The 23,016-nt window shown below is 52.0% G+C and overlaps 2 protein-coding genes and 1 non-coding gene across 10 annotated transcripts; 2 read left to right on the top strand and 1 right to left on the bottom strand.

The window, feature by feature from the left end:
- Positions 1–3,105: 3,105 nt before the first annotated feature.
- Ciz1 (CDKN1A interacting zinc finger protein 1) lies at positions 3,106–18,399 on the top strand. Of its 8 annotated transcripts, none has more exons than XM_087899763.1 (18): positions 3,106–3,246; positions 3,914–4,076; positions 4,247–4,362; positions 5,887–5,958; positions 7,342–7,568; positions 10,386–10,464; positions 10,562–10,658; positions 11,152–11,395; positions 11,517–11,688; positions 11,855–11,976; positions 12,881–13,078; positions 14,346–14,470; positions 15,487–15,574; positions 16,014–16,127; positions 16,260–16,409; positions 17,389–17,458; positions 17,608–17,729; positions 18,034–18,399. In XM_087899763.1, the coding sequence occupies exons 2-18, from the start codon at positions 3,919–3,921 to the stop codon at positions 18,259–18,261; spliced, it is 2,382 nt and encodes a 793-aa protein (XP_087755889.1). In that variant the 5' UTR covers positions 3,106–3,246; positions 3,914–3,918; the 3' UTR covers positions 18,262–18,399. The 8 variants fall into 8 exon arrangements, with proteins under 8 accessions (XP_087755889.1, XP_087755887.1, XP_087755888.1 ...); XM_087899761.1 differs by having other exon boundaries at positions 15,487–15,628; XM_087899762.1 differs by having other exon boundaries at positions 10,371–10,464.
- On the top strand, positions 13,714–13,820 carry LOC125399073 (U6 spliceosomal RNA). Its single transcript, XR_007231601.3, has one exon. It is a non-coding gene; the product is annotated as a U6 spliceosomal RNA (small nuclear RNA).
- An 873-nt stretch (positions 18,400–19,272) lies between the features above and the next one.
- On the bottom strand, positions 19,273–22,349 carry Bbln (bublin coiled coil protein). The gene is made up of 2 exons (XM_048432094.3): positions 22,151–22,349; positions 19,273–19,712 (listed from the first exon to the last, which is right to left on the bottom strand). The coding sequence occupies exons 1-2, from the start codon at positions 22,227–22,229 to the stop codon at positions 19,540–19,542; spliced, it is 252 nt and encodes an 83-aa protein (XP_048288051.1). The 5' UTR covers positions 22,230–22,349; the 3' UTR covers positions 19,273–19,539.
- Positions 22,350–23,016: the final 667 nt, after the last annotated feature.

Here is a 23,016-nt window from a genome sequence, read left to right as displayed (position 1 = left end):
CATACATACATACATGTACACATGTGTACATACACATATATATTGGGAGGGGGAATTCTGCCTGAGGTTGAACAAAGATAATTAGCCCCCAAAAGTAGACCCAAAGCCCTCCAACCCATGGCCCCAGCTGGTCTTCAAGGCTTGAGATCGCACGTATTAAAGTAGAAAAAAAAAAAAAAAAGGAAAGGAAAAGAAAGCCTTTCTTCTCATGATCAAAGTCATCCAAACCAACCAAACCAACCATTGCAAACTGGGGCGAGAGAGGGGGCCGGGGAGTGAAACTCTCCTCTAGCCGGCTACACACTGTTATTCCCTGCCCCACAAAGCTCAGCTCATAATGGATATGGAGTTTGAGAGCTGCTGAGTTCACACCATGTCGTATTGTGAATGTTTAATAACATTTGAAAATAATTTCTGATGGCTGTGTGCTTCCTATTTGAGAGGCAGACACTATGGCTTATTTAGTTTTTCCCTCCGAAGTTGACTGTTTTCCAGGCTGTTAATATACATAACGTTTCCAGGGACAAACCTGTTGGTTTTAAAGTCTTTTCTGACCATTTTCCTGGGCTACATTCCTACAAGGGGGTTAGTCGGGCAAAGGGCAAAGGGTGCTAGAGCTTTGATAAACACTTTGCAGAGTCGGGCCTGAAAGATGCGCGTGCGCACTCAGCTCGCGCTGGCTTCCCATCTTCGCCAGCACCAGCATTATTTTTAGTGTTTTCACTTTAGCAACTAGCTAAGCTCGCCGTGTGCCGGCGTCAGTGCTAAGCATTATGTAATGTCATCTTCACAAACACCTACAGGAGGGGACACTTATTTTGTAAATCAAGAAACCAGCGGAGAAGACTCCTTCAGTCCCTCAGGGTCGCAGAACCAGAAGGAAAAAAAGCAAAAACAAAAACAAACAAAACCCTGACTTCTTCATTCCCTGCGCCTGGGTTCCCACCAGGCTGAAGCATTTGTTTGTTTGTTTGCCACAGCGTCTCACTAGTCCAGGCTGGCTTTGGATTCGCGATTATACCACTCTGTCCCTCTTGCAAGAAGCTTATAGGCAGTGGCCAGTATGCCCGACCAAACCAGAGTGCGTTTTCTTTTGCTTTAAAATCATGATGTTATTTTGACCTAAGATCTTACTGTGCAGTCCCAGGTAGCCTGGAGCTAGCAATCTTCCAGCTTCTGCCTCCCATGTGCTGTGCTGGGTTGACGGGCATTTTCCGACCTATGGACTTACTCCTGTCACTTGCTCCCTTCCTAAATACCCCTGTCCCTCAAGGATGAAGCCCATCCTCTCAGCTCGCCGTTTTCAGCCTCACCACCCAGGCTTCCTAAACACGCATCTCCCAGCCGCGGCTATCCTAGCCTAACGCCAGGTTGAACACTTTGGCGCAATTAACCCCAACAGGCCCAGGGCTCAACAGGCCCAGGTGGAGTGAGAAGACCTGGCACCTGTGCCAGTGGCACGAAGACCAGTCCAGAGCTTAGCAGACAGAGCAGTCACCTGACTGCAGCGATCGGGATTTGGTGTCTGATGTACCTAGCGCCACCGTGTGGCCAGTCCTCAAGGTGTGCGCTGGTGCAAAGTGTGGGAATGACCCTGAGCCAGGGAACAGACAAGGAAAATGACATTGCCAAAACTATTTGGGATGAGGGAGTTCTAGGTGTAGGATGAGAGAGTCATTAAACAAAATTATAACTGGGCCAGTACTGATTGCAGAGGCAGGCGGATCTCTGTGAGTTCGAGAACAGTCTGGTCTACAAAGTGAGTTCCAGGCCAGCCACGTTTACATAATGAAACAGAAAGGAAAATCAGGAGCTGGAGAGCTTGTTCAGTGGTTAAGAACATTTGTTGCTCTTCCAGAGGACCCAGGTTCGGTTTCCAGCACCCATTTGATAGCTCACAACCACCAATAAACTCCACTTCCTAGAGGAACAGATGTCCTCTTTAGATTTCCGTGGGCACTAGGCACCCCCCCCCACATACACGTATTCAGTACACACACAAACACAGTACATGCACGTACATACAGGCAAAACATTCATATGCAGGAAACATGAAATAAAAATAAACCTAAATAAAATGGGGGAGGGGTGGAGAGATGGTTAAGTGTACTCGTTCTTGCAGAGGACCTGGGTTCAATCCCTAGTACCCACAAGATGGTTCTCAAATGTTCGTACCTCTAGTTTCAGGACGTACATGATATATAGATATACATACAAACAAAACACACACAAAACTCTTTAAAAAACAAGACTATAAAAGAAAAACTGAATTCACACACACACACACACACACACACACACACACACACACACACCTCACTCCCTTTGTAGGACTCAGCCATGACAAGCTCAAAAGAGGCCTGAGTCTCAGTAGTTTTCCCTAAGGCGATACCTGGTTGCAAGAAAGACCACAAACTGAGACTATCCAGGCACCACCCAGGAGCAGATCATCCAAAGGAAATTCCTAACGTTCCAATCGTTGTAGATAGGGTCACCTGCCAGCACACACCCATCGCTTTTCACCAGGACACCCCTAGACAATTGTCAGCCAATCAGGGGTCCTGAACCTTAGAAATCCCTCACCCCCACCTTTGCTACTACAAAAACCCAACTCTGAGCTGGGGCTCTCCGATCATTACAAGACGTTGGACACGTGGAGAGCCCGAGTTTGCAACCTTGTGTAAGAATAAAGGCTCTTTGCTTTTGTATATAGGACTCGGTCTCCTAGTTGGTTTTGGGGGGACTCCGCGATCTGGGCATAACACTCATCACGCCAGCTCGCTCCTGTCCCAGCCCCACAAGGGCTCAGGATCACCGGACGGACAGTAGTGACCTCGGGAGGTAGGCTGCGAATTGACCCTCCTAGAAGTCCTCCGCCATGCTCCTGCCGGATAAACAGACGAGCCTGGGAGCTCAGAATCGCCCCTTCCCGATTCCGGGGCCTGGGAACCCAGAGTCTGCGCTGCCCTGCGCATCCTGGCATCTGGTAGCCACCGTGGCTCCAGCGACTGATGAGCGGACGCAGCCCCCGGGACTTGACCCGCGCGAAGCAGGTTCCCACGGCGGCGGCGGCCGCGGTGAGCCCTCCGGTCCTCTAGAGGGCGCTCCGCGCAGGACTGGCCAGCCGCCGGGCCTTCCGAGTGGCCAAGCCACTGCGGAGTCCCGAGGAGCCCGCGAACCGGCGAGTCCGCGCCGTCAATTCCGCGGGTGACTTTCTCGTCTTCCGCCTTCGTGGATTGCTGAGAGGTGAGGGGAACCTGCGTGGTGCTCGCCCTGGAAGCCTCTGTGGAGGGCTGGGCACCCGGGTAGAGTGGACTGCAGGGGTAGTGGCTACCTGTATGGAGGCTGCAGGCTTTGTGGACAGGCGAGGCCACGGGATCAGATGCCTGGTGTTGAATATATCTGCGGGGAAAGGGGGTGGAGGAATGAGGGGCAGTGGAGGGACGTAGGGGTGTATTGTAGTGGAGGGAAGCTTTTCCTGTCCGGGGTTCACTAATTTAAGTGGAAGGCTGGGCGTGGGTGCTGGTGTAATTGACACCACATAGGGATAGGGCAGCTGAACCCCAAACCGGGGGGTGTGTCTGGAGAGGTGCTGGCGCCAAAAAGTGCTGAGTACGGGAGAGAGAGACAAAAGGTGGGGGCTGTGGGGCGGTGGGAAGGTGTTCTTGGGTTGGAAGGGTGGAACCGTCAGGGTTGAAGAGATGGGAGTGAAGAGAGGTCTACAGGCAAGAGCATTGTTCTCGGCAGCTGATCAGAACTGAAAGCGCCGGGGTCCAAAAGTGTCATTCTTGACAGGGCTGGGAGTGTACAGCCTAGCCTACAGTATGCGTCTGTGGGCTAGGGTGGGTGCTTTGGGAGGGGAGGGGCTCGATTGACCTAGAATGGTGACCTGACCTTACCCACCTTCCCTCAGCAACCATGTTCAACCAACAATTCCAGCAGCAGCAACAGTTGCAGCAGCTGCAGCAGCAGCAGCTCCAGCAGCAGCAGTTGCAACAGCAGCAGCAGTTACTGCAGCTCCAGCAGTTGCTGCAGCAGTCCCCACCGCAGGCCCCCTTGCCCATGCCTGTCAGCCGGTGAGTTGCCCACTGGAAGAGCGGAGGCTGTGGTCGCACTCAGACCCCTGTTTTGCGGCCCCAGGGGCATCCTTGTTTGAGTGTTAAGTGTCGTCAGTTTCCACCTCGGAGGGGTCTCCAGGTGGACGGCTTTCCCACCAACCCTCTGACCCTCCCGTTCCACCACACAGGGGCCTCCCTCAGCAGTCGTCCCCGCAACAGCTTCTGAATCTCCAGGGCACCCACTCCGCCTCCCTGCTCAATGGCTCCATGCTGCAGAGAGCGTTGCTACTTCAGCAGCTGCAAGGTACGGTAGTTCTCAGCGTCCCGTTTCCTCAGTTTCCCACTCAGTTTTCCCAGCTCACACAGTGACCCTGAGCATCCTTACGGAGAGGACACAAAGTCCGCAGGCTTCTCTGCTAAGTGCAGTTATCAAACAGTGTTGGCCTTTTTTGGGGGCAGTGCTCAGCGTAACCCGCTGTCATCAAGATTACATGGTATTTGTCCTGGGTCACTCGGCATCCTGCCAGACCTGAGCCCTGCCTCCATGAATCCCTGTCTCAGGTCTTGAGTGTGAAGCCTGTGCCCTTGCCTCAGTTTCCTTATGTGGGGAGGAATCTTAGCCCTTCCTTCTGATTCTATTGATAGCTGTAATGGGAGGTACACCCAAAACCCCCTCTACAAATGAAAACAATGGCAACCTGAGTCCCTTGCCCGTAGTACAACACAGGTGGAAGCTGGTTAGATGGCCGTCACTTGGCAGCCCTACAAGACCACAGTGTGGACAGTCCGCTGAGCTGACTGTCAGATGACACATGGATAGCTGGGGAGAGAAAAATCCCATCGTGGGTCACAATGTGTACATATAGATGCCATCTTTTCTTTTCTCATTTAAAAAGTCATGCTTCTCATAATGAAAATAATGTGTTAAAACAGGAAAACAACAAAACCCAAAGGGGATCGAGAGATGGCTCAGTGGTTGGGAGACCTTGCTGTTCTTTCAGAGGACCCAAGTTAGAATCCAATACTCTATACATGGGGCAACTCACAATGCCTATAACTCCAGCTCCAGGGGATCTGTCATCTTTATCTGGCCTCGGGGGCCATTCTCCCATATACAACATAATGGTACCTAAACACACACACACACATAAATTAAAATTTAAAATAAATACTGAAAAATAAAGCCTTTGAAAACAACAATAACCCCAGCAATAGGAAAGCAGTCACTCATCCCCGGGAGAGTCACCAGCCAATATTTTGGTATAGGTCTTTCTGTTGTTTTCTCTGGGAAGGAGCTTGGATATGATTATTATGATTAATACAAGAAAGGATCTATGTCATGTTTCTTTTTTATTTTCCTGTGTTAGGATTGGTTTTTTGTTTATTTGTTTGAGACAAGGTCTTACTCTGTAGCCCTAGCTGTCCTGTAACTCACTATGTAGACCAGGCTGGCCTCAAACTCACAGAGATTGCCTGCCTCTGTCTCTTGCTGTCCTGGAACTTATTATGTAAGCTAGGGTGATCTTGAACTCACAAGAGTCTTCCTACCTCATCCTCCAACACCTGGGATTATAGGTATGAGCAGAATTTTGGTTCAATCAGGATATTGTGGTAGGTTTAATTTTTTACTAGAGGAATGTGCCCTTATGGAAACCTCAATTATCTGCCTGCCCCGCTTCTCGTTGTCTCTTTTCTATCCTAAATACCATTGGGATGAACATGACATTTGAGACTCTTTTTTCATATTAGATTCCCAACATAGAATGACTGAGTCGGGGGATGGATGTTTGATGACTTTTGATAAGTGTTGCCAAATTACTTTCCTAAGGATTGGACCAGTTTGCAATGCCACCAGCCGCGTATGACAGTGCCGGCCTCACCATGCCCACGGCAGCATTGGGTATTCTATGCTTTCTTATATATAACTTGTATAACTGTATATGTACATATAATTTACTAAGTTGGTTTGCAAAGGCTAAGGCTGTGTCTTGAATGTCTTAATTTACACTTTATTGTGTGAGTGCAGCCAAAATATTTTTACACTTATCCATTAAACATTTGCATTTCATTTTGTGACTTGTCCATGTCCTTTGTCCATTTCTGTTTGAGAGCATTCTGTCTTTCATCTTGTTGTGTATGGGAGCTGGTGGATCTCTGCGACTGTGTATGTCTTTGTTATACCTGTCTATCAGATACACTAGTTCATAACTTTGAAGCCTCGTTCGACAGATAAGAGGAGGGGGAAATGGTTTGCTCCAGGTCCCAGAGGTTGTGCCGTAGAGTCTGGACTTGATCTCAGCTTTCAATACAGCTGATCTGTGCCTTTAACCTGCACTGCCCTCCCCTGCACAGCCCCTGAACCTCAGCCTGGATGGCAGCTCTCTTCCACACTTGGGGCCGTCCCTGGGTAAAAAGCTGAGTCAGAGGAGATGTCACAGGAAATAAGGTGGTTGGACCTAGGATAGAGGTCTTCAGGGAAACAGATATCACAGGAGGCCTCCTGACATAAAGGGAAGTCTGAAGGATACTGGGAGTCGGTGGAGCACAGCAGCTTCCACATGGGGGGGCAGCATGCCCCGAGGCCCAGAGGCAGGGTGGCTGAGGGACTGCACAAGGCTATGTTCCTAGAGCTCAGTGTGAAGCCTGTGAGGGGCGGCAGGGCCAGACCCTGCTGTGAGCAGACTTCGTTACCGAACAGGGAACTGTAGAAGGCTTTGGGCAGGGGATGAGGTCAGAGTGTAGCTCTAGAGAGATCTTGTTTGTGCAGTTCCGGGGAGGGATGAAGTGTCTTCAGGAGATGGGAAGCCTGGTCACAAGGCACGTGTGTGATAGAGGTCTTGGGTGTGGAAGGTAGGGTGAGGAGGAGCGACAGCTAACAGGTGTCCCTCAGAGATCTATGTTTGTCATCTATAGAAAGAGCCACATCTGCCCTGGTACCTGGCCGGCTAGAGGGCTGTAGTGACAAGAATGCCTTGCCTATAACTCCCAATGAGGAGCTTCCCTCTCATTGATAAAGAGAAGCTGGTGGGGGCCAAAGTGTGGAACAACAGCTTGCTCTCTGGGCATGTGCTGGGTCCCTCAAAGGGCCTTCCAGCAGCATTTCTGAGGGCTAGCTGGGGCAGGTCTCACACACACACAGCTGGAAGCCCTTTCTCGTTAGTGCCCACAGCGGGCCTCAGCTTGGCTTCACTTTCCCTCTGCTGCCCTCGGACACTGTCTCTGATGTTCCGATGATCCTTTGAGGGGCCATGGTGTGACTCCTCTCGCCTTTTCTTCCCCACAGGCAACCTCCGTGCTTACAACATGCCGGCCCCAAGCCTAGCAGCACCCAGCCTTACCCCTCCCCAGATGGTTACCCCAAATCTGCAACAGTTCTTTCCGCAGGCCACACGCCAGTCACTGCTGGGCCCTCCTCCTGTTGGGGTCCCAATGAACCCTTCTCAGCTCAGCCACTCAGGGAGAAACTCCCAGAAACAGGCAAGAACTCCTTCCGCCACCCCCAATCACAAGGTGAGTCGCGCTTTGGGTAGAGCCAGGGCAGGAGTCGGTGAAGGGCGCCCCAGTGTCAGCTTGACTCCATATGTTTGGGCTCACCTGGCCTTTGGGCAGCTCGTGCTCCCTCATTGTGCCTCAGTGTCCTTGTCTGTAAGATGAAGGTGGCGGTGTCTAGTATCTCCCAAACTTCAAATACCTCTGTGCCCCTAATGGGACTTTAGCCATACCCAAATACCACTTTATTATTATCTATGTACTATTTCTCTCTTTAAATTTTTTTTTTGTTGGTGTTTATTTGTTCATTTGTTTGGTTTTTTTGAAAGAGGGTTTCTTTGCCTTGGTTGTCCTGGAACTCTCTCTGTAAGCCAGGCTGGCCTGGAATTCAGAGACCTGCCTGTCTCTGCCTCCCAAGGGCTGAGATTAAAAAAGTATGCCACTACCACCCAGCTAATCTTTCTTACTTCATCATTATCATTTATTTTCCATGTGCCAAGGTGGGCATGCGGAGGTCAGAGAACACCTTGTGTGGGTCTGTTTTCTTCTTCTACTGTTTGGTCCTAGGACCGGAACTCCGGCTATCGGTTTTGGTGCCAGATGCCTTTACCTGCTGAATCACCTCACTGCTCTTTACATCAGCAATGGCTAGTGGAATAAAGCTTGAGTCATGTATATGATTTTAAAGATTTAATAACCACATTAATAAGACTGAAAGGCCAAGGTATGATAACTGATACCCTAACCCCAACACTTGGGAGGCGGGGTTAGAAAATGGCTGCACATTCCAGCCATCTGAGCAATGGAGAAAGACCTTAAAAATTTAAATAAATTCAAAGGAACAGATAAAGTTAATTATACCGCCAAGTGTAGTAATGTACACTGAAAATCCCGGCACTCTGGAGATGGCACCAAAGGTTCCGGAGTCATCCTCAGCTACATAGTGAGTTCTAGGCCAGCTATCCCAAAACAATCAAACAAAAATGAATAAAATACAGTAAAATTTACTAACATTTTAGTTAATCTAATATTTTTTAAAAGATACCATTTGACCTATATTAAAAATAAATAAATTAGTTGGGTGGTAGTGGCACATGCCTTTAATCCCAGCCCTTGGGAGGCAGGGGCAGGTGGATGTCCCAGTTTAAGACCAGCCTGGTCTACACAGCAGGTTCTAGGACAGCCAGGTCTACACAGAGAAGCCCAGTCCCAAAAAAGAAAAAAAAAACCAACAAAACATAAATAAATAAATAAAAACATAAATAAATAAATAAAATAAGAATTCTTGCTGATTGATTGATGATTGTTTGTTTGTTTGCTTGTTTGTTTGAAGAAACAAGATCTTACCTCCTAAACTTCAAATGCTTTTGTGCCCCCTATGTTGCCCAGCCTGAACTCAAACATCTTGGCTTAAGCAACTGATCCTCCTGCCTCAGCCTCCCAAATTCATAAAACTACCAGTATATTTCTCCATGCCCCATTTTGCCCAAACCACTAAATGTCCACTATCTGTTGTGTCATTAAGCTTCCCGCCTTAGTTGAGAGTCCGCATCTCAGGTGTCTCCCTGAGGCTGCCGGCCACTGTGTGGGACAGGCAACTCTGAATGTCACCTTTACAGTGCGAGGGTGTGGCTCAGTGGTAGAGCACAGGCTTGGGGTGTTGGATAAGAAAGAATTTTATCACTGCCTAAAAGTTCCAAAAATGTGTAATCCTCATACATAGAGTCCTGGGAAGGCATGGTATTCACACAGCCACATCTAACGTCCCCAGCTGCTGTCTGGTGGGTCCAATGGCTTCAGTGGTTCATCTTACCACATGCAGAAGACTTAGATTCACAGAAGAAAACACAGACAGACAGACAGATACACACACAAAATGTTCCTGGACAGACATACACACACTCACACAATGTCCCTGCATGTTCTTGCAGCTCTTTGTACAAGGTCCACTCCCAGGTGTATGCTGGGCATGAACAATGCTCCCTACTTAATTGCTTTCGTCCTCCACATCTGTAGGAAGGCATTTTCCTACAGAGAAGGGCTCAGCCTGTATCCTTGGGGTTAGGCCTGGCACACCAGAGTCTTGGCTTATCTGCACTCCTGTTTTACATGTAGGAAGACTACAACTGACTCCATGCGTCTCCCAGGGCAAGAGCTGAGTAGTTTGTAAAGAGCCAAGAGTTCTGGTGTGGGTTACACATGTGTTCACCAGGGCAGAAGGCCTTGGGAGCAGGGAGGAAAGCTGTGTGGTTGGTCAGCAGTGCAGATGTGGCATCTGTCCTGGTCTTTCTGTGGGTCCTGAGTGTGTGAAGACAAAGCAGTTAAGACTGGAACTAGGGAGACCCTGTCTCAGATAGATGGCAGTAACAAAAATCGGGAAGCCCACTAAAAGGGTCTGGACCTAGCCTATGGTTAGGAGCTCCCCACAAGAAGCTCTGAAGGCTGGGGGTTTGACCAGAGAAAGGCCAGTGAGGATGCACAGAGTCAGGCTCCTGGTAGAAGGAAGGCTGGTGGGGGGTGCAGAAGGGAGGAGTGGACAGTTCCTGGCTTGAGATTAGGAGACTCCCAGGACTAGAAAGCCTTTGAGGGTTTAGGTCAAAGGCTCTTGGGGCTCCTTAGGGAACAGGAAGTGGGAAGTCTAGATGACCAAGGGAGCCAAGAGATTTTGTGGGTATCCAACCCAGATTCGAATGGCAGGCAGCTAGATGGGCACCTGAGACAATGACTCCTGAGATGTTTCAGGTCATCTACCCTTCAGTCCCTCGGTCAGGGGGTGTTGGCAAGTGAGGGGGAGGTTAAAAAATGGATTCTAAAAGGAAGCAGGATTCTTCTTCCCAGACAGTGCCTCTGGGAGACAGGGAGGACCCCACAGAGGGGTCTGAAGAGGCCGTGGAGCTCCAGATGGACACACCTGAAGGTGAGAGACACAGGGACATCAGGGCAGGGAGGATCCTGGTGGCAAGTGACTAGGGCCATCTCCTGGAGCTGTGTTGCCTCGCCTGCCTCAATTGCAGACCAAGATTCGCTGATCTGCACAGATGACATGGAGACCCCAGAGCTTGACCCTGAGCCCTTTGAGGCATCAGAACCACCAGCCAAGAGGACAAAGAGGTAAGTGCTGCTGCCACATGCTGGGGCTCTGAAGTTAGGCCTCTGGCTTGGGGGGAGGGTCAGATTCAGCCCTGTGTCTACCTGGGTGTGAGCCACCTGGAGGCCAGGCCGGGCAGCTAGAAGCAAGGGGGTCCTTGCAGAGTGCATGGGTGCTGCTAGGTTTGGAGGATTAATTCAAGACATGTTACAAGGTGGAGAGTCGGTGCCCTGAGTTTAGGTGAAACAGGCCTGGGCAGCTTTAGAGCTTCCTCCATCCCCCACTGTAAGAACGAGTTAGGACCTGGGTCATAGGCCTCTCGAAAGATACAGTTTTGATCTTCTTTAATTTTCCTGTTTGGTTTTTTGAGACAACCTTGGCTGACCCAAACTCACTATGTAGACCAGGCTGCTCTCCAACTCTAAAGAGATTTTCCTGTCTTCGCCTCCCTAGGGCTAGGAGCAAAGGTGTGGACACCACCACCTGGCTTTCTGATTATCTTTGGATCTTTCCTAGCTCAGAGGAGGCCACAGAGAAAGGGCCTAAAGGGCAGCCACAAGCAAAGGTCCAGCCTCAGACCCAGATGACAGCACCGAAGCAGACACAGACCCCAGATCGGCTGCCTGAGCCACCAGGAGCCCAACTCCTGACACATTTGCAGCCCCAGGTTCTGCAGCATCAGGCCCAGGTGCAGCCAAGGCTGCAGAAGCAGGCGCAGACCCAGACCTCTCCAGAGCACTTAGCACCACAGCAGAACCAGGTACAGCCACGGGTACATTCCCAGCCCCCATGGCAGGGGCAGCTGCAGGAAACAGACCCAGCCTCAGTCCCTGTGGCAGGTACAGCTGCAGGCGCAGGCCCAGACACAGACATATCCACAGGTATCCGCCCAAGCACAGCCGCAGGAGCAGCCTTTGGGACAGATGCAGGAGCAGACATCAGAGAAGACCCAGGACCAGCCACAGGGGTCAGCACCCCCACCAGCGCAAGTGTCAGTCCTGGCTTGTGCCACAGAACCGCAGCCATCATCTGGCGCTACAGAAGCTAGGGGAGGTGAGTGACTGGGGACCGAGGGTCAGGCCTGGAGTCCAGACCTGGGACCATCCCCATTTTGGACTTCAGGGTCTTGACTGTGGGCAGAGAAGCCAGCTCTTAAATCTAGATCTTGGACACCAAATGGTAGACACACTGTGGGAAGGGAACATATCTGTTGTTTCAGGCACAGAGGAAGCCTTGCCAGAACCAGCAGGTACCCAGGACAGTGAAGACACGAGCCAGGAGGCATCAACTGGTGACCTGGATGTGGGAGAGTGTGAAAAAAGAGCAAAAGAGATGCTTGGGGTGCGTAGAAGCCTGCATACAGCCACTAGATGCTGTGTGTGTGTGTGTGTGTGTGTGTGTGTGTGTGTGTGTGTGTGTGTAAGCCTGCATACAGCCACTAGATGCTGTGTGTGTGTGTGTGTGTGTAAGCCTGCATACAGTCACTAGATGCTGTGTGTGTGTGTGTAAGCCTGCATACAGCCACTAGATGCTGTGTGTGTGTGTGTGTGTGTGTGTGTGTAAGCCTGCATACAGTCACTAGATGCTGTGTGTGTGTGTGTGTGTGTAAGCCTGCATACAGCCACTAGATGCTGTGTGTGTGTGTGTGTGTGTAAGCCTGCATACAGCCACTAGAAGGCCTGAGACTCTGGTGGTGGCCTGGCATCTGTTTGCCCCCAGGCTACCTAAGGATTCTTTGTGTTTCCCCGTGTGTGGAAAGGACAGTGACCTTGTGCCTGGCTGCATGAATGAGCCACCCAGGGCTTTCTCTGCTCTTGTGTCTTTTTTCTTAAGATCTGGATGTACTTCTGGTCTGGCCACTCCACACTGTAGCTGCCAGTCCTTCGTGTGGTGATGTCATCTTAGTGCAAAGAGTACCTTAGCAAAAAACCTCCTTGTGGGACCCAGGCTCCAACTCTACCTTATAACAAATCTTTAATCCAACCCTATGGAGGCAGAGGCAGGCTGATCTCTGTGACTTTCAGGCCAGCCTGATCTACATGGTGACACACACACATACACACGTAACTAGGTTCAAATCCTGGCTATCATAGTCTCTGTGTAGTTTTGGGCAGTCACATAAGAATGTAACCTCAGGTTCCCTCTCAGGAAACTTTGAGGAAACAATGCTGGCAGGTGTTCTTGTCGGGGCTGGAACACCATCAACACCAGATGGTGGAAACTCTTGTCTCTGAATCTACTGTAGATGTGGGGGGCTGGGGGCTCCCTGAAGGTCACCATCCTGCAGAGCAGTGACAGCCGGGCTTTCAACACCACATCCCTCACATCTGGACTTCGCCCTGGGGACTCCACATCTGGCGCCCCTGTCCTTCCCAGCATACCCTCCAAGCAGACCCTCCAATTCTTCTGCTATATCTGCAAGGCCAACTGCAACAGCCAGCAGGTACCCAGGGCTGGTGGGGGTGGGGGGCTCAGGCCCGCTAGGCCTGTGGGCTTACTTTCTCTACACTGCCCAGGGGCTGCCCATCTGCTTAGATATTTCCTGATCAGCTGGTAGAGCGGGTTTTTGGGGTCAGGGAAAAGCTGGTCTGGACCGGTCAACAAGGCCTCCAGAAGTAAATTCCACTTTTGTGTATTTTCCTCTGTGTTTAGTGAGTAAAGCCAAGAACCGACCTCACTGTGCGTCTTAGGGCCTCAGCTCTTGACATTTGAAGTTCTGGACCCAGGTCTAGCCCAAGCGAGTACAGTATTAATAATAATGGTAGTCTCAATTGGGTTGATTCTAGTCTCTTGGGAAGCTGAGGCGGGGGATCATGAGTTTAACAGAAACCTGGTCAGCTTAGTGAGAGAGAGCCTGTCTCAAAATAAAACATTTAAAAAGTACAACCAAGATATAACATGTGATGAACAGGATAAGTAAATGCGTGGTATTCCTGGCTGGGCGTGTGTGGGCTTCCTGCAGCCGTCCTAGCTGCCTGGAAGATTGGAACAGGACACGGAAGCACGTGAGTTTCAGATCAAATGGGCAATATAGCTAGAACTCAATATCTATCTTTAAAAAGACAAACTTGAGACTTGGTGCTCGCTTCGGCAGCACATATGCTAGAATTGGAACGACACGGAGAAGATTAGCATGGCCCCTGCGCAAGGATGACATGCAAATTCATGAAGCATTCCATATTTTTTAAAAATCAAATTTAAAAAAGACTTGTTTATTTTTATTTATGTGTATGAGTATTTTGACATATGTCTGTCTATGTGCCACATGGGTCCCCTGCAACTTGAGTTACAGATGGTTGTGAGCCACCATGTGGGTGCTGGGAGCCAAACCCAGGTCCTCAAGAAGAGCAGCCAGGGCTCTTAACCTCTGAGCCATCTCTGCAGCTCCCCCCAGTTTTGTTTTGTTTTGTTTTTTTAATGCTCTTACTTATCTCCAGCGACTATTATTACCTGTGACTGTGGTCCTTGTGTGAGCAGGACCATTTAGAGCCATGTTCCTTCACTGCAGCGCTCCTAGAAATGGGTGTTTACCATCCTTGTCCTGGGCTGTGTTGAGCTGTGTGAAATAATGCCACTGTGGGGACACACGCAGGTGTGACAGGTGGAAGAAACGGAGGCAGAAGGTTCAGAGATGCAGGGTGGCATGGGGCTTGGAGCTGCCCTCCCTGTGGCTGTGGCTCATGGCCACCTCTGCTTCCTTCCTGCTGCAGGAGTTCCAGGACCACCTGTCAGAGGCGCAGCACCAGCAGCGGCTTGGGGAAATGCAGCATTCCAGCCAGACCTGCCTGCTATCCCTGCTGCCCATGCCTCGGGACATCCTGGAGAGAGAGGCAGAGTGAGTAAAGGCTGGCAGAGGCTCGTGTTGTGAGCAGGAAGCCTCACAGGCCAGGCCCTGAGTATACTCTCCTGCCATCTGCCTGGGGATTAATTATTGCTCTGCATTGATTAACTATAACCTCGGGCCTCAGTTTCCCTGTCTATAAAACAGCCTGATGAGGGGTGTAGTGACAGTGTCCTAGGGGTCCTTCCACTGTCAGGATGTGCTTAGTCTGAAATGTCCTCCCTCAAGTCTGGGACTAGCACTTGAGGTGACAAGGCTGGGTGGGAAGCTCTAGGAGCTGCCAGGCCCGGTGTGCTGTCACAGCTGAACCACATAGACTTGGGAACTGGAAGATAAGGGCTGTGTCCAGAGAGCCCAGCATTTCAGGAGACTCAGGAACCTGAATAACTTTTGAAGCCTCACAGTTTCAGAGTGTCAACAACAAAGCCAGCTATGGTGACTCGCCCTGTGATCCCAACACTCAGGAGGCTAAGGCAGAAAGATCAAGAGGTTCTTGTTTCTGGGTTTTTTTGGTTTTTTTTTTGAGACAGGGTTTCTCTTTGTAGCCCTGGCTGTCCTGGAACTCACAGAGATCTGCCTGCCTCTGCCTCCCAAGTGTTGAGATTAAAGGTCTGTGCCAGCACTGCCCGGCATAAATCAAGACTTTAAAGCCAACTGCTTAATGAGATCTCAGAGTTGACTTATTCAGGATTACAGTAAACCCTGTTGGAGACAAAGGAAAGCCTTTCTCAGACTGGACAGTTGTCTGTGTCGACGGTTGGGGGTTCTACTGAGGACAAGGAGCCTGCAGACTCGTGTCCGCTCTGCTTGTTGCCTGGCGGACAGAGAACTCACGTCTGTTAGCTCTCGGGGTCAGGAGCTGCTGCTCTTTCCTTGCTTTTTTGGTACTAGACTCCTGGTCCCCCAAGGAGGCACCGTAGGCTGACCCCCACCCTGGCTTCTGAACCACATGTGCTTCCAGAGCACTCTAGGAGAATCATGCCCTGCTTTGTTTTTATTGTGCCGTTCAGAGATCCTCCACCAAAACGCTGGTGCAACACCTGCCAGGTGTACTACACCGGAGACCTGATCCAGCACCGCAGGACACAGGAGCACAAGGTGCGAGAGCCGCTCATGCTTCGAAGGCCCCCGTGTGTGCCACAGCCAGACCAGGTGGGGGAGGGGTCTGGGTGGGAGTGGGATGTAAAGTCTATTTTCGTCTTCATGTGACTATCACTCCCGTGACTTCTGGTGAGTCAGTCATGTTCTCTTTGGGCTTTTACTTTGCCCATCTGTTCAGTGTAGGCACCAGCTCACCCTGCTATTCAGCCTCTACCCTACCGAGGTGTCTTTGGTGGCTGTCCTCCCTCCTAGCCTGTCTCTGTTGCCACCTACCATCCCACATAGTGAAGAGAACTGATTTTGCATGTCCCATTGTAGGGTCAGAGCTGAGTTGAGCCCGCAAGCTTGACAGGTGAGGTCTCATCGGGCCACTGATAGGGTGGCTTGTACCTAGGAATGCTACAATGCACCACATGGCCTGCCTTCCTTTCCCCAGATCGCCAAACAATCCCTGAGGCCCTTCTGCACCATCTGCAACCGTTATTTCAAGACCCCTCGAAAGTTTGTGGAACATGTGAAGTCCCAGGGACACAAAGACAAGGCCAAGGAGGTAACCCCCACTGCCTGAGTACAGCATGAATCCGTTCCCCAAGATCATAGAGCAAGGCCTAGAACCCTCAGAAGTGTGTGGTACCTTAGCTGCCCATCGCTGACTTAAGTCCCTCGCCCATGCCTTGGGCAGCTGAAGACACTTGAAAAGGAGACAGTGAACCCAGAGGAGGACCACTTCATCACGGTGGACGCCGTTGGCTGCTTCGAGAGTGATCAAGAAGAGGACGAGGATGATGAGGAAGAGGAAGAGATTGAGGCTGAGGAGGAATTCTGCAAGCAGGTATGTGGGGTGAGCCGTTAGAGGCTATTGGAGCCCCAGGGGCTATCCTGCTCCTTGAGGGACCCAGACACTGTGCTGGCATTTGTAGGCACGCAGTTATGGGCTGTGTCACATGGCCATGGAACTAGGCATGAAGACCGAGTGACAATGAGTGACAGGTGACATATGCAAGGGCCTTAAAGGCTGAGATACCGTGTGGGGCAAGGGAGGGCAAAGGGAACAGCATTTAGCAAGGCACAGAAGGCACGCTACAGCAGTCCTGAGAGGCTTTGTGTAAGATTTCCATGCTATTTTTGTACAAAGTAAAAGAAACGCAGGTGGATTGGGGTGGGGAGGGGAAGGCAGTGGACTAGGAACTATAGCCCAGTGGTAGAGTGCTTGCCTAGCACAGGCAAAGCCCTAAGATTCATCCCCCTAGTACTGGGGGAGGAAAGTCATACAGGCTCCAGCACGAAGGAGGATGAAGCAGAGGGTTGAGAGCTCCATCATATACCAAGACCCTGTCTCTCAAAAAGAAAGAAAGAAAGAAAGAAGGAAGGAAAGAAGGAAAGAAAGAAAAAGGATGGAGAGCTGAGTAGGTGGTGAGAAGCTGTGCTGCCCCCAGAGGACCTGGATTCAGTTCCTTACACCATGTCAGGTCGCTCCTGACTGCCTGTGCCTCCAGAGTTCTGGAGATTTGACAGACGCTAGCCTCAGGTACCCACGCGTGCACACACTCAAATGTGCTGAAAAAGCAACCTCAGAAAGGATGTGTTTATTCTGGCTTGGAGGACGGGGCTAACTGGAACCCACAACACAGTCATCAGGACACCTGGGAGGCAGGATCGGCATGTGCCGTGGCTCAGAGGAGGCCACCCTGAACAGGCTGTAAGCCGAGGGCATGGTTGGCTCTCTGGAGACCATGTGTGCACTGCAGGCCCCTGACCTGTGTCCAGGTGGGGCCTGAGGCACCACATCTGAGCCCTCGCTCCCTCTCCAGGTGAGGTCAGGAGATACATCCTTAGAGGAATGGAAAGGCTCAGAGACTTACAGCCCCAACACGGCATACGGTAAGACGCCAAGCTAAGCCCCCAGCTGCCACAGCACTCCAGTCTAGCAGCCCACCCTCTGGTGCTCTTCTCGTCTCTCACCTAGAGCAGGCGGGACACTCAGCTGGTGGGAGGGACCTGGGTATGCAGCCCCTGCTGTCTGTCCCCAGGTGTGGACTTCCTGGTGCCCGCGATGGGCTATGTCTGCCGCGTCTGTCACAAGTTCTACGACAGTAACTCAGGATTGCGGCTCTCCCACTGCAAGTCCCTGGCCCACTTTGAGAACCTGCAGGTGAGTGGCCATCTGACTGCCCTGCCCGGGGGCACGACCTGTTCAAATTGGTGGGCATGACCAGCAGCTGTTTGCTGCTGTACCAAGGCAGTGCCCAAGCATACTCCCGCAGCAGAGAGGAACTCAGGCTTGGCTCTTTGTGTTATGTGCTTGTGTGTGTTGCAGGTCCAGGTGGGGGTGAGGGTGACCCCAGAGCCTAGAGAGGATCACACAACAGATCATTACTGTTTAGGCCCAAGTTGGGAAGCAGCTGCTGGCCAGGCGTGCCATACACTGCAACTAACTTGAAAACTTTTGTATCCAGAAATACAAAGCAGCCAAGAACCCCAGCCCTGCCAGCCGGCCCGTGAGCCGCAGGTGCGCAATCAACGCCCGCAATGCCTTGACTGCACTGTTCACCTCCAGCAGCAGCAATGGCCGCCCGCCCAGCCAGCCCAGCCACCAGGACACAGCAAAAATAGCCAGCAAGGTGAAGCCTGGATCCCCCAAGCTCCCTCCTTCCCTTCGGCGCTCAGCTCGCCTCAAAACCTGAGAGAGGGAGCTCCGGCCAGCCAGCCTGACTAGGGCCCAGTCTGCTCATGTTTTCTAGGTACTGCGTGGAAATGTTCACGTGGTTGATGTTGTTACTCAAAATCCAATAAAGAGTTGCTTCGCTTTGCAGTCCCCACCAGCACTGTGTCGGGTGGATACAGGGAGGGGCACCTACTCTCTGGACACAGTGTGGTGAAGGACCAGGAAACCGAAGTCAGGCTTCCCAAATGCAGGGTCTCTGGGACAGGACTGCAAGGCACTTCCCTCATAGTGTATCAGGGATAGAAAGGCAACTTGAGAGAAAATTCTTGTGGCTGGTGACCCTAGCAGATGGTCTTGCTCCTACCCCCAAGTTGCAGATAAACAAACAGACCTTAGCAGGGTCATGTGACTTGCCAAAAGTCAGCCTGGCCAGGACTTAACCCTAGGTGTAAATTCTTGGCCCGTGTGTTGGCCTCTATCCAGCTGCATCTCACAGAAGCTAGAGCAGAGATGGAGTTAAGATTTGGGATTGGGGGGTGGGTCCCCCTGCTGCTGAGGTTCAGCTCTTGATTGGCCAAGAGGGCACAAACCTCCTAACCAAAGAGAGAGGAGCAGTGAAGGGACCCAGCCTTAGCTCTGTTGTTTCCTCATTTATAGCGAAATGACCTTTAGAGCTAAAATGGTCTGGCTGTTAGTGCCAGCTGGGAAGACTAAGGCTTGAGTGGAAGGCACCAAGGCTTACCGTCAGATCTTGGGACGGTTTTCGTGGTGAAAGGCCCTAGTGCCCAGAGGCTGAATGAGCTCAGTCACACAGCATGTCTGTCTCTGCCAGGCTGGGGAGCAGCTGCTAGCAGGCAGCACATCAGGTAGGGAGGAAGCCCTGACCTTGCCTGGATCCTCTGCATTAGAAATGAAAAGTGGCTAAGAACCCCAGTCCCATGACATGGCCCATGAGCCACAGTTCGCTCCATCTGCCCCCAGTGGCTACTGGGGCCCCTACCCTGACACAAAGAGGCAAGAGGGGCAATGGTGTGGGAGATCTCTTTAATATGGACACTCAATCCAGGGTGGAGGGGAGAGAGACTGGAGCTGGGCAGGCGGATAAGTGAGTGAGTTGTAGGACCACACCTGGCTCCAGAAGGGATGATGGGGCAGTGGGGCTTGGTCCAGGCGGGTAGACCCACTGGGGGATCCGAAGGCCAGTACCTGAGATGGTGTCTAAGCCAAGTAGTATCTACCCAGGCCAGAACATGGCCTAGAGAGGCGAGGCCGGGGCCCAGTTTGGGGCTGCAGGCACCTAGGGGCTGGCATCACTAGGGGCCTCCCCGAGTTGTTGCTGGAATTCCAGGCGTGTCTGCCGATTGGACTCCAGCAGCTCCTGGAGGCGGGCATGGAGGTGGTCGTTCTTCTCCTCCAGGTGGTCCAGACAAGAGTTGATCTGATCCAACATGGAGTTGATGGCAGCATACTCTGGGAGGAAGGGAAAAGACAGAGGGAAGGTCCCATGTCTCCTCAGGACTGATAGAGAAAGTATCAATCTGATTCCCAGTGTCACTGTGCAGAAAATGGATAGGTGCCACAAGTGTCACAGAAACCATCCATAGCACACCTTCCTTGTAGGGTCGGTGTGGTCCTGGCGCAATCTGCAGTGTCCTGGCTGGTGGCCCTATCAGTGCCAAGCTTCCTCTGCATTTCCTTCCATAGCTCCCTAGACGTCCATGTTCCAAAGCTGGGCAATCAAAAGCTCCAGTCTAGGCATGGCCTGACCTCCAGCCCCTTCTGCGGCTCTCTCTGCCTAAACAGTAGTGTCCTGCAGGTTCCAGACCCTGGGACAGACCCAGCCCATTTCCCCTTTAGACCCTTCTCCCCTCACACTGGCTTAGCCCGCCTTAAGCCCTCTGCCTGGAATGCCTTGGGTGGCCCTGTCTTTCCCTCTGGGATGGATACCACTTATCTTAAGTCTCGGTATGGCTATCACCAAAGGGAGCCCTCCCGGTGTCCCACACTGGACCAGGCCTTTGCCCTGAGCCTCTAGCCTCCACCTTCCACAGCTTTCCCCGCAGACGAGCTGGATGATAGTCTGGACCCCACCTCACACTCCCTTATAAAGGTCTGGGAGAGGTGACAGGTCTTGTGTTCTCTGCTGTTTCCCCAGTGCTCTCGACGACACAAGTAAGCACTTACTGAATGAATGAGTGAATGAATGAATGCAGCCCTGACTTTCCAGTCTCTGCTCTTGCTCAGCTGCCTACCATCTAGAATTCATCGGCCACAGCAGCCCTTCAGGACCAGCTCAAAACACCTCCTCCTCGGAGTCTTCTCCGTCTTCCTCTACAGCGACTTCTGACCTGCCTCTTGGCAATCCTATGTCCCTCAGGACCCAACGTCTGGGTCTGTGCTCACTGTGGGACCCAGTTCTGAGCCAGCCATGACTCAGAAACACTCAGCTGCCAGCATGGGACCAAAGGGGAAGTAGCTGGTGGATTTAAGAAAAAGGCCCAGGGAGGGTGTCTGGGATATGCCTTTGGGGGATGGTTCCCAGAAAGGGCATCCCTTACAGAGGATAGAGCCTCTGAAGGCTGCTGGATCTTAAAGTCCACCCCTCATGGTACACATGGGGAAACTGAGGCCTAAAAAGGAAGGAACCAGAACAGCTTCCCATAGCTACTTGGTGACAGGACCAAGACTCAGACCTGAAGGTCAGAGACCCTGAAGGTCTGTACCCCAGCATCTCCTTATTGGAGTGGGGGACACTGAGGTTCCAGTACAGCAAGAGCTCAGTTGGGGTCTGGCCACAGCAAGAACTTAATGGACAGCTGTTAAGACCCATCCTTCCCATTTGATGGCAGGCTAGCTGAGGGGTGAGGAGAGGTGGTGCCTTCACCGATGTCAGGGGTGCTTCCTAGCTGCTGCTCCTGTCCTGGGTCAGATAGCCTGTACCCCACTATCTCAGTGTCCACTCGGGGTCACACCGCACCCTCACCGAGTCCCCTTATGATGTTTCCACCATGGCTGCCAGCAGTCACTGCACAGCACCTGCCTCCAGCAGAACCCGGGTAGTGAAAATATTCTAAAACTGTTGTGTCAATGGATATGCTGGGAATTCAGTGAAAGCCTGCGGAACTGTACGGTTTATGTGGTAAAAATCTATTGTGTGACTTACAGCTCAATAAAGCTTTTATAACAAAGCAAAAGCATACCCCATCCTTACTGCACAAGTCCTGCTCTCTCGGTAAGGCACCAGGCTTGACTATGATAAGAAAAAAAAATAAAAGCACTATCCACTTTCAGAAGGAACTTGTACGCTGGAAGCTTAGAGTCTAACCATTTTCCATTCCATTCTGCCCGTTAATCCCCACACATCTCAATACAGGAGACACCAATGTGCCCAGTATTGCAGATGGGAAAACTGAGGTACCCAGATGTGCAAAAGGAGTCTGTGGGCTGATGCTTCCCCTGAGGTGCTTCCGCAGTGCTGTGCACCCAACATAGTGCTTGGTAAGCAGGTCACACCAGCAAAGCCAGGAGGTTGGGGTGCTGACTCAGCACAGTGGGGCGCCCACCGAGCCAACCCCTCCTGCAGAGAGCCAAGCAGGACCCGCCCCCCTTCGGTGAATAAAGTGACTGAAGCAAATCTCAAATCGACAAGCTTCTCTGAAGCTGCCTCAGTTTCCCCTATGTAACCATGGCTGGTTAGCGACAGTTCCCCGGTACTGCTGCGTCCAGGGATCCGTTCGCTAGTGCTCGCTCGCCACTGCCTCCGAGGCGGCTGTGGGGACAACTCCAGAGCCACCCAGGAGCTCTTCAGTCCCTCACACACACCCCCAACCCGGTCCCATTCCAGATCCCAGGACGGCACCACCTGCAAAGCAAAGGTAGCCTCGGCAGCACGCCCCCGCCCCAGTCACCTGCTTCCCCGAAGCTGTCATTCTCGCCTTCCGCGCCCGCATCCACTGGCATGCTTAGGTCCCCGTTGGGGCCCGACATTGCGGGCTCGGGCACCGCAGAGGCCACGCGAAAATGGAACTTGGCGACCGTCGCGCGGAAAGCCGATGCTGGGCGGAAGGTGCAAGCAGCTGATGGAACGCCGGGCCGGAAGGGTGGAATGCAGCGGCGCACCCCGGCCCGCCCTGAGCCCCGCCCAGAGCCCTGCCCCAGACCTCGCAAGCCACGCCCTCAGGCGGGGCTCCGCCCCCGTCCTCTCTCGGGCTCCTCCTCTCACTTCCGTGTGGCCCTAGTCTCTCGGCCACTGAGCCCCGCGGTCCTCAGAGCCAGCGCACTCACTGAAAGCCAGGCAGTAGAAACCCTGGCCCGCTAGAGCTTGAGACTTCTACTAGGCTCCGTCCTGCTGCTTTCGTCCCTTTTTTTTTCTTTTCTTTTTCTTTTTTTTCGAGACAGGGTTTCTCCGTAGCTTTGGAACCTGTCCTGGAACTAGTTCTGTAGACCAGGCTGGCCTCGAACTCAAAGATCCTCCTGCTTCTGCATCCCGAGTGCTGGAAATAAAGGCATGCGCCACCACCGCCCGGCCCCCGGCTTTATATAGCTTCGAGAACTTTATTCCCAGTCACGAGGAATCCGCATTCTTCTCATCTCCCCCAGGTGCAGCAGAGATGACCTACAACCGCGTCCTATCTTGGCCTTATCCCTTCTCTTCGGGCTCTCAAAGACTACACTTATGGCTAGAAATCAGACCAGACTCCAGCCTGGACAATAGATGTAGATCCAGTCCGTTTGATCAATGCCAATAAATAGGGCATGAAGCAGGTGGTTGGCA

This window comes from Myodes glareolus, chromosome 21 (genome assembly GCF_982192425.1).
Source record: "Myodes glareolus chromosome 21, mMyoGla1.1, whole genome shotgun sequence".
Taxonomy (NCBI): domain Eukaryota; kingdom Metazoa; phylum Chordata; class Mammalia; order Rodentia; family Cricetidae; genus Myodes; species Myodes glareolus.
This window is presented reverse-complemented; position numbering and strand designations above follow the sequence as displayed.

What these genes read in the sequence shown, in the direction of transcription:
- Bbln (XM_048432094.3), bottom strand. Translation starts at nt 22,229, where the DNA reads ATGTCGGGCCCCAACGGGGACCTAAGCATGCCAGTGGATGCGGGCGCG. An exon ending in TGACAGCTTCGGGGAAGCAG is followed by an intron (nt 19,713 to 22,150) that starts GTGACTGGGGCG and finishes CCTTCCTCCCAG; the next exon opens with AGTATGCTGCCATCAACTCC.
- Ciz1 (XM_087899760.1), top strand. Translation starts at nt 3,919, where the DNA reads ATGTTCAACCAACAATTCCAGCAGCAGCAACAGTTGCAGCAGCTGCAG. An exon ending in CCGCCACCCCCAATCACAAG is followed by an intron (nt 7,569 to 10,370) that starts GTGAGTCGCGCT and finishes AAAAGGAAGCAG; the next exon opens with GATTCTTCTTCCCAGACAGT. An exon ending in CCAGCCAAGAGGACAAAGAG is followed by an intron (nt 10,659 to 11,151) that starts GTAAGTGCTGCT and finishes GATCTTTCCTAG; the next exon opens with CTCAGAGGAGGCCACAGAGA.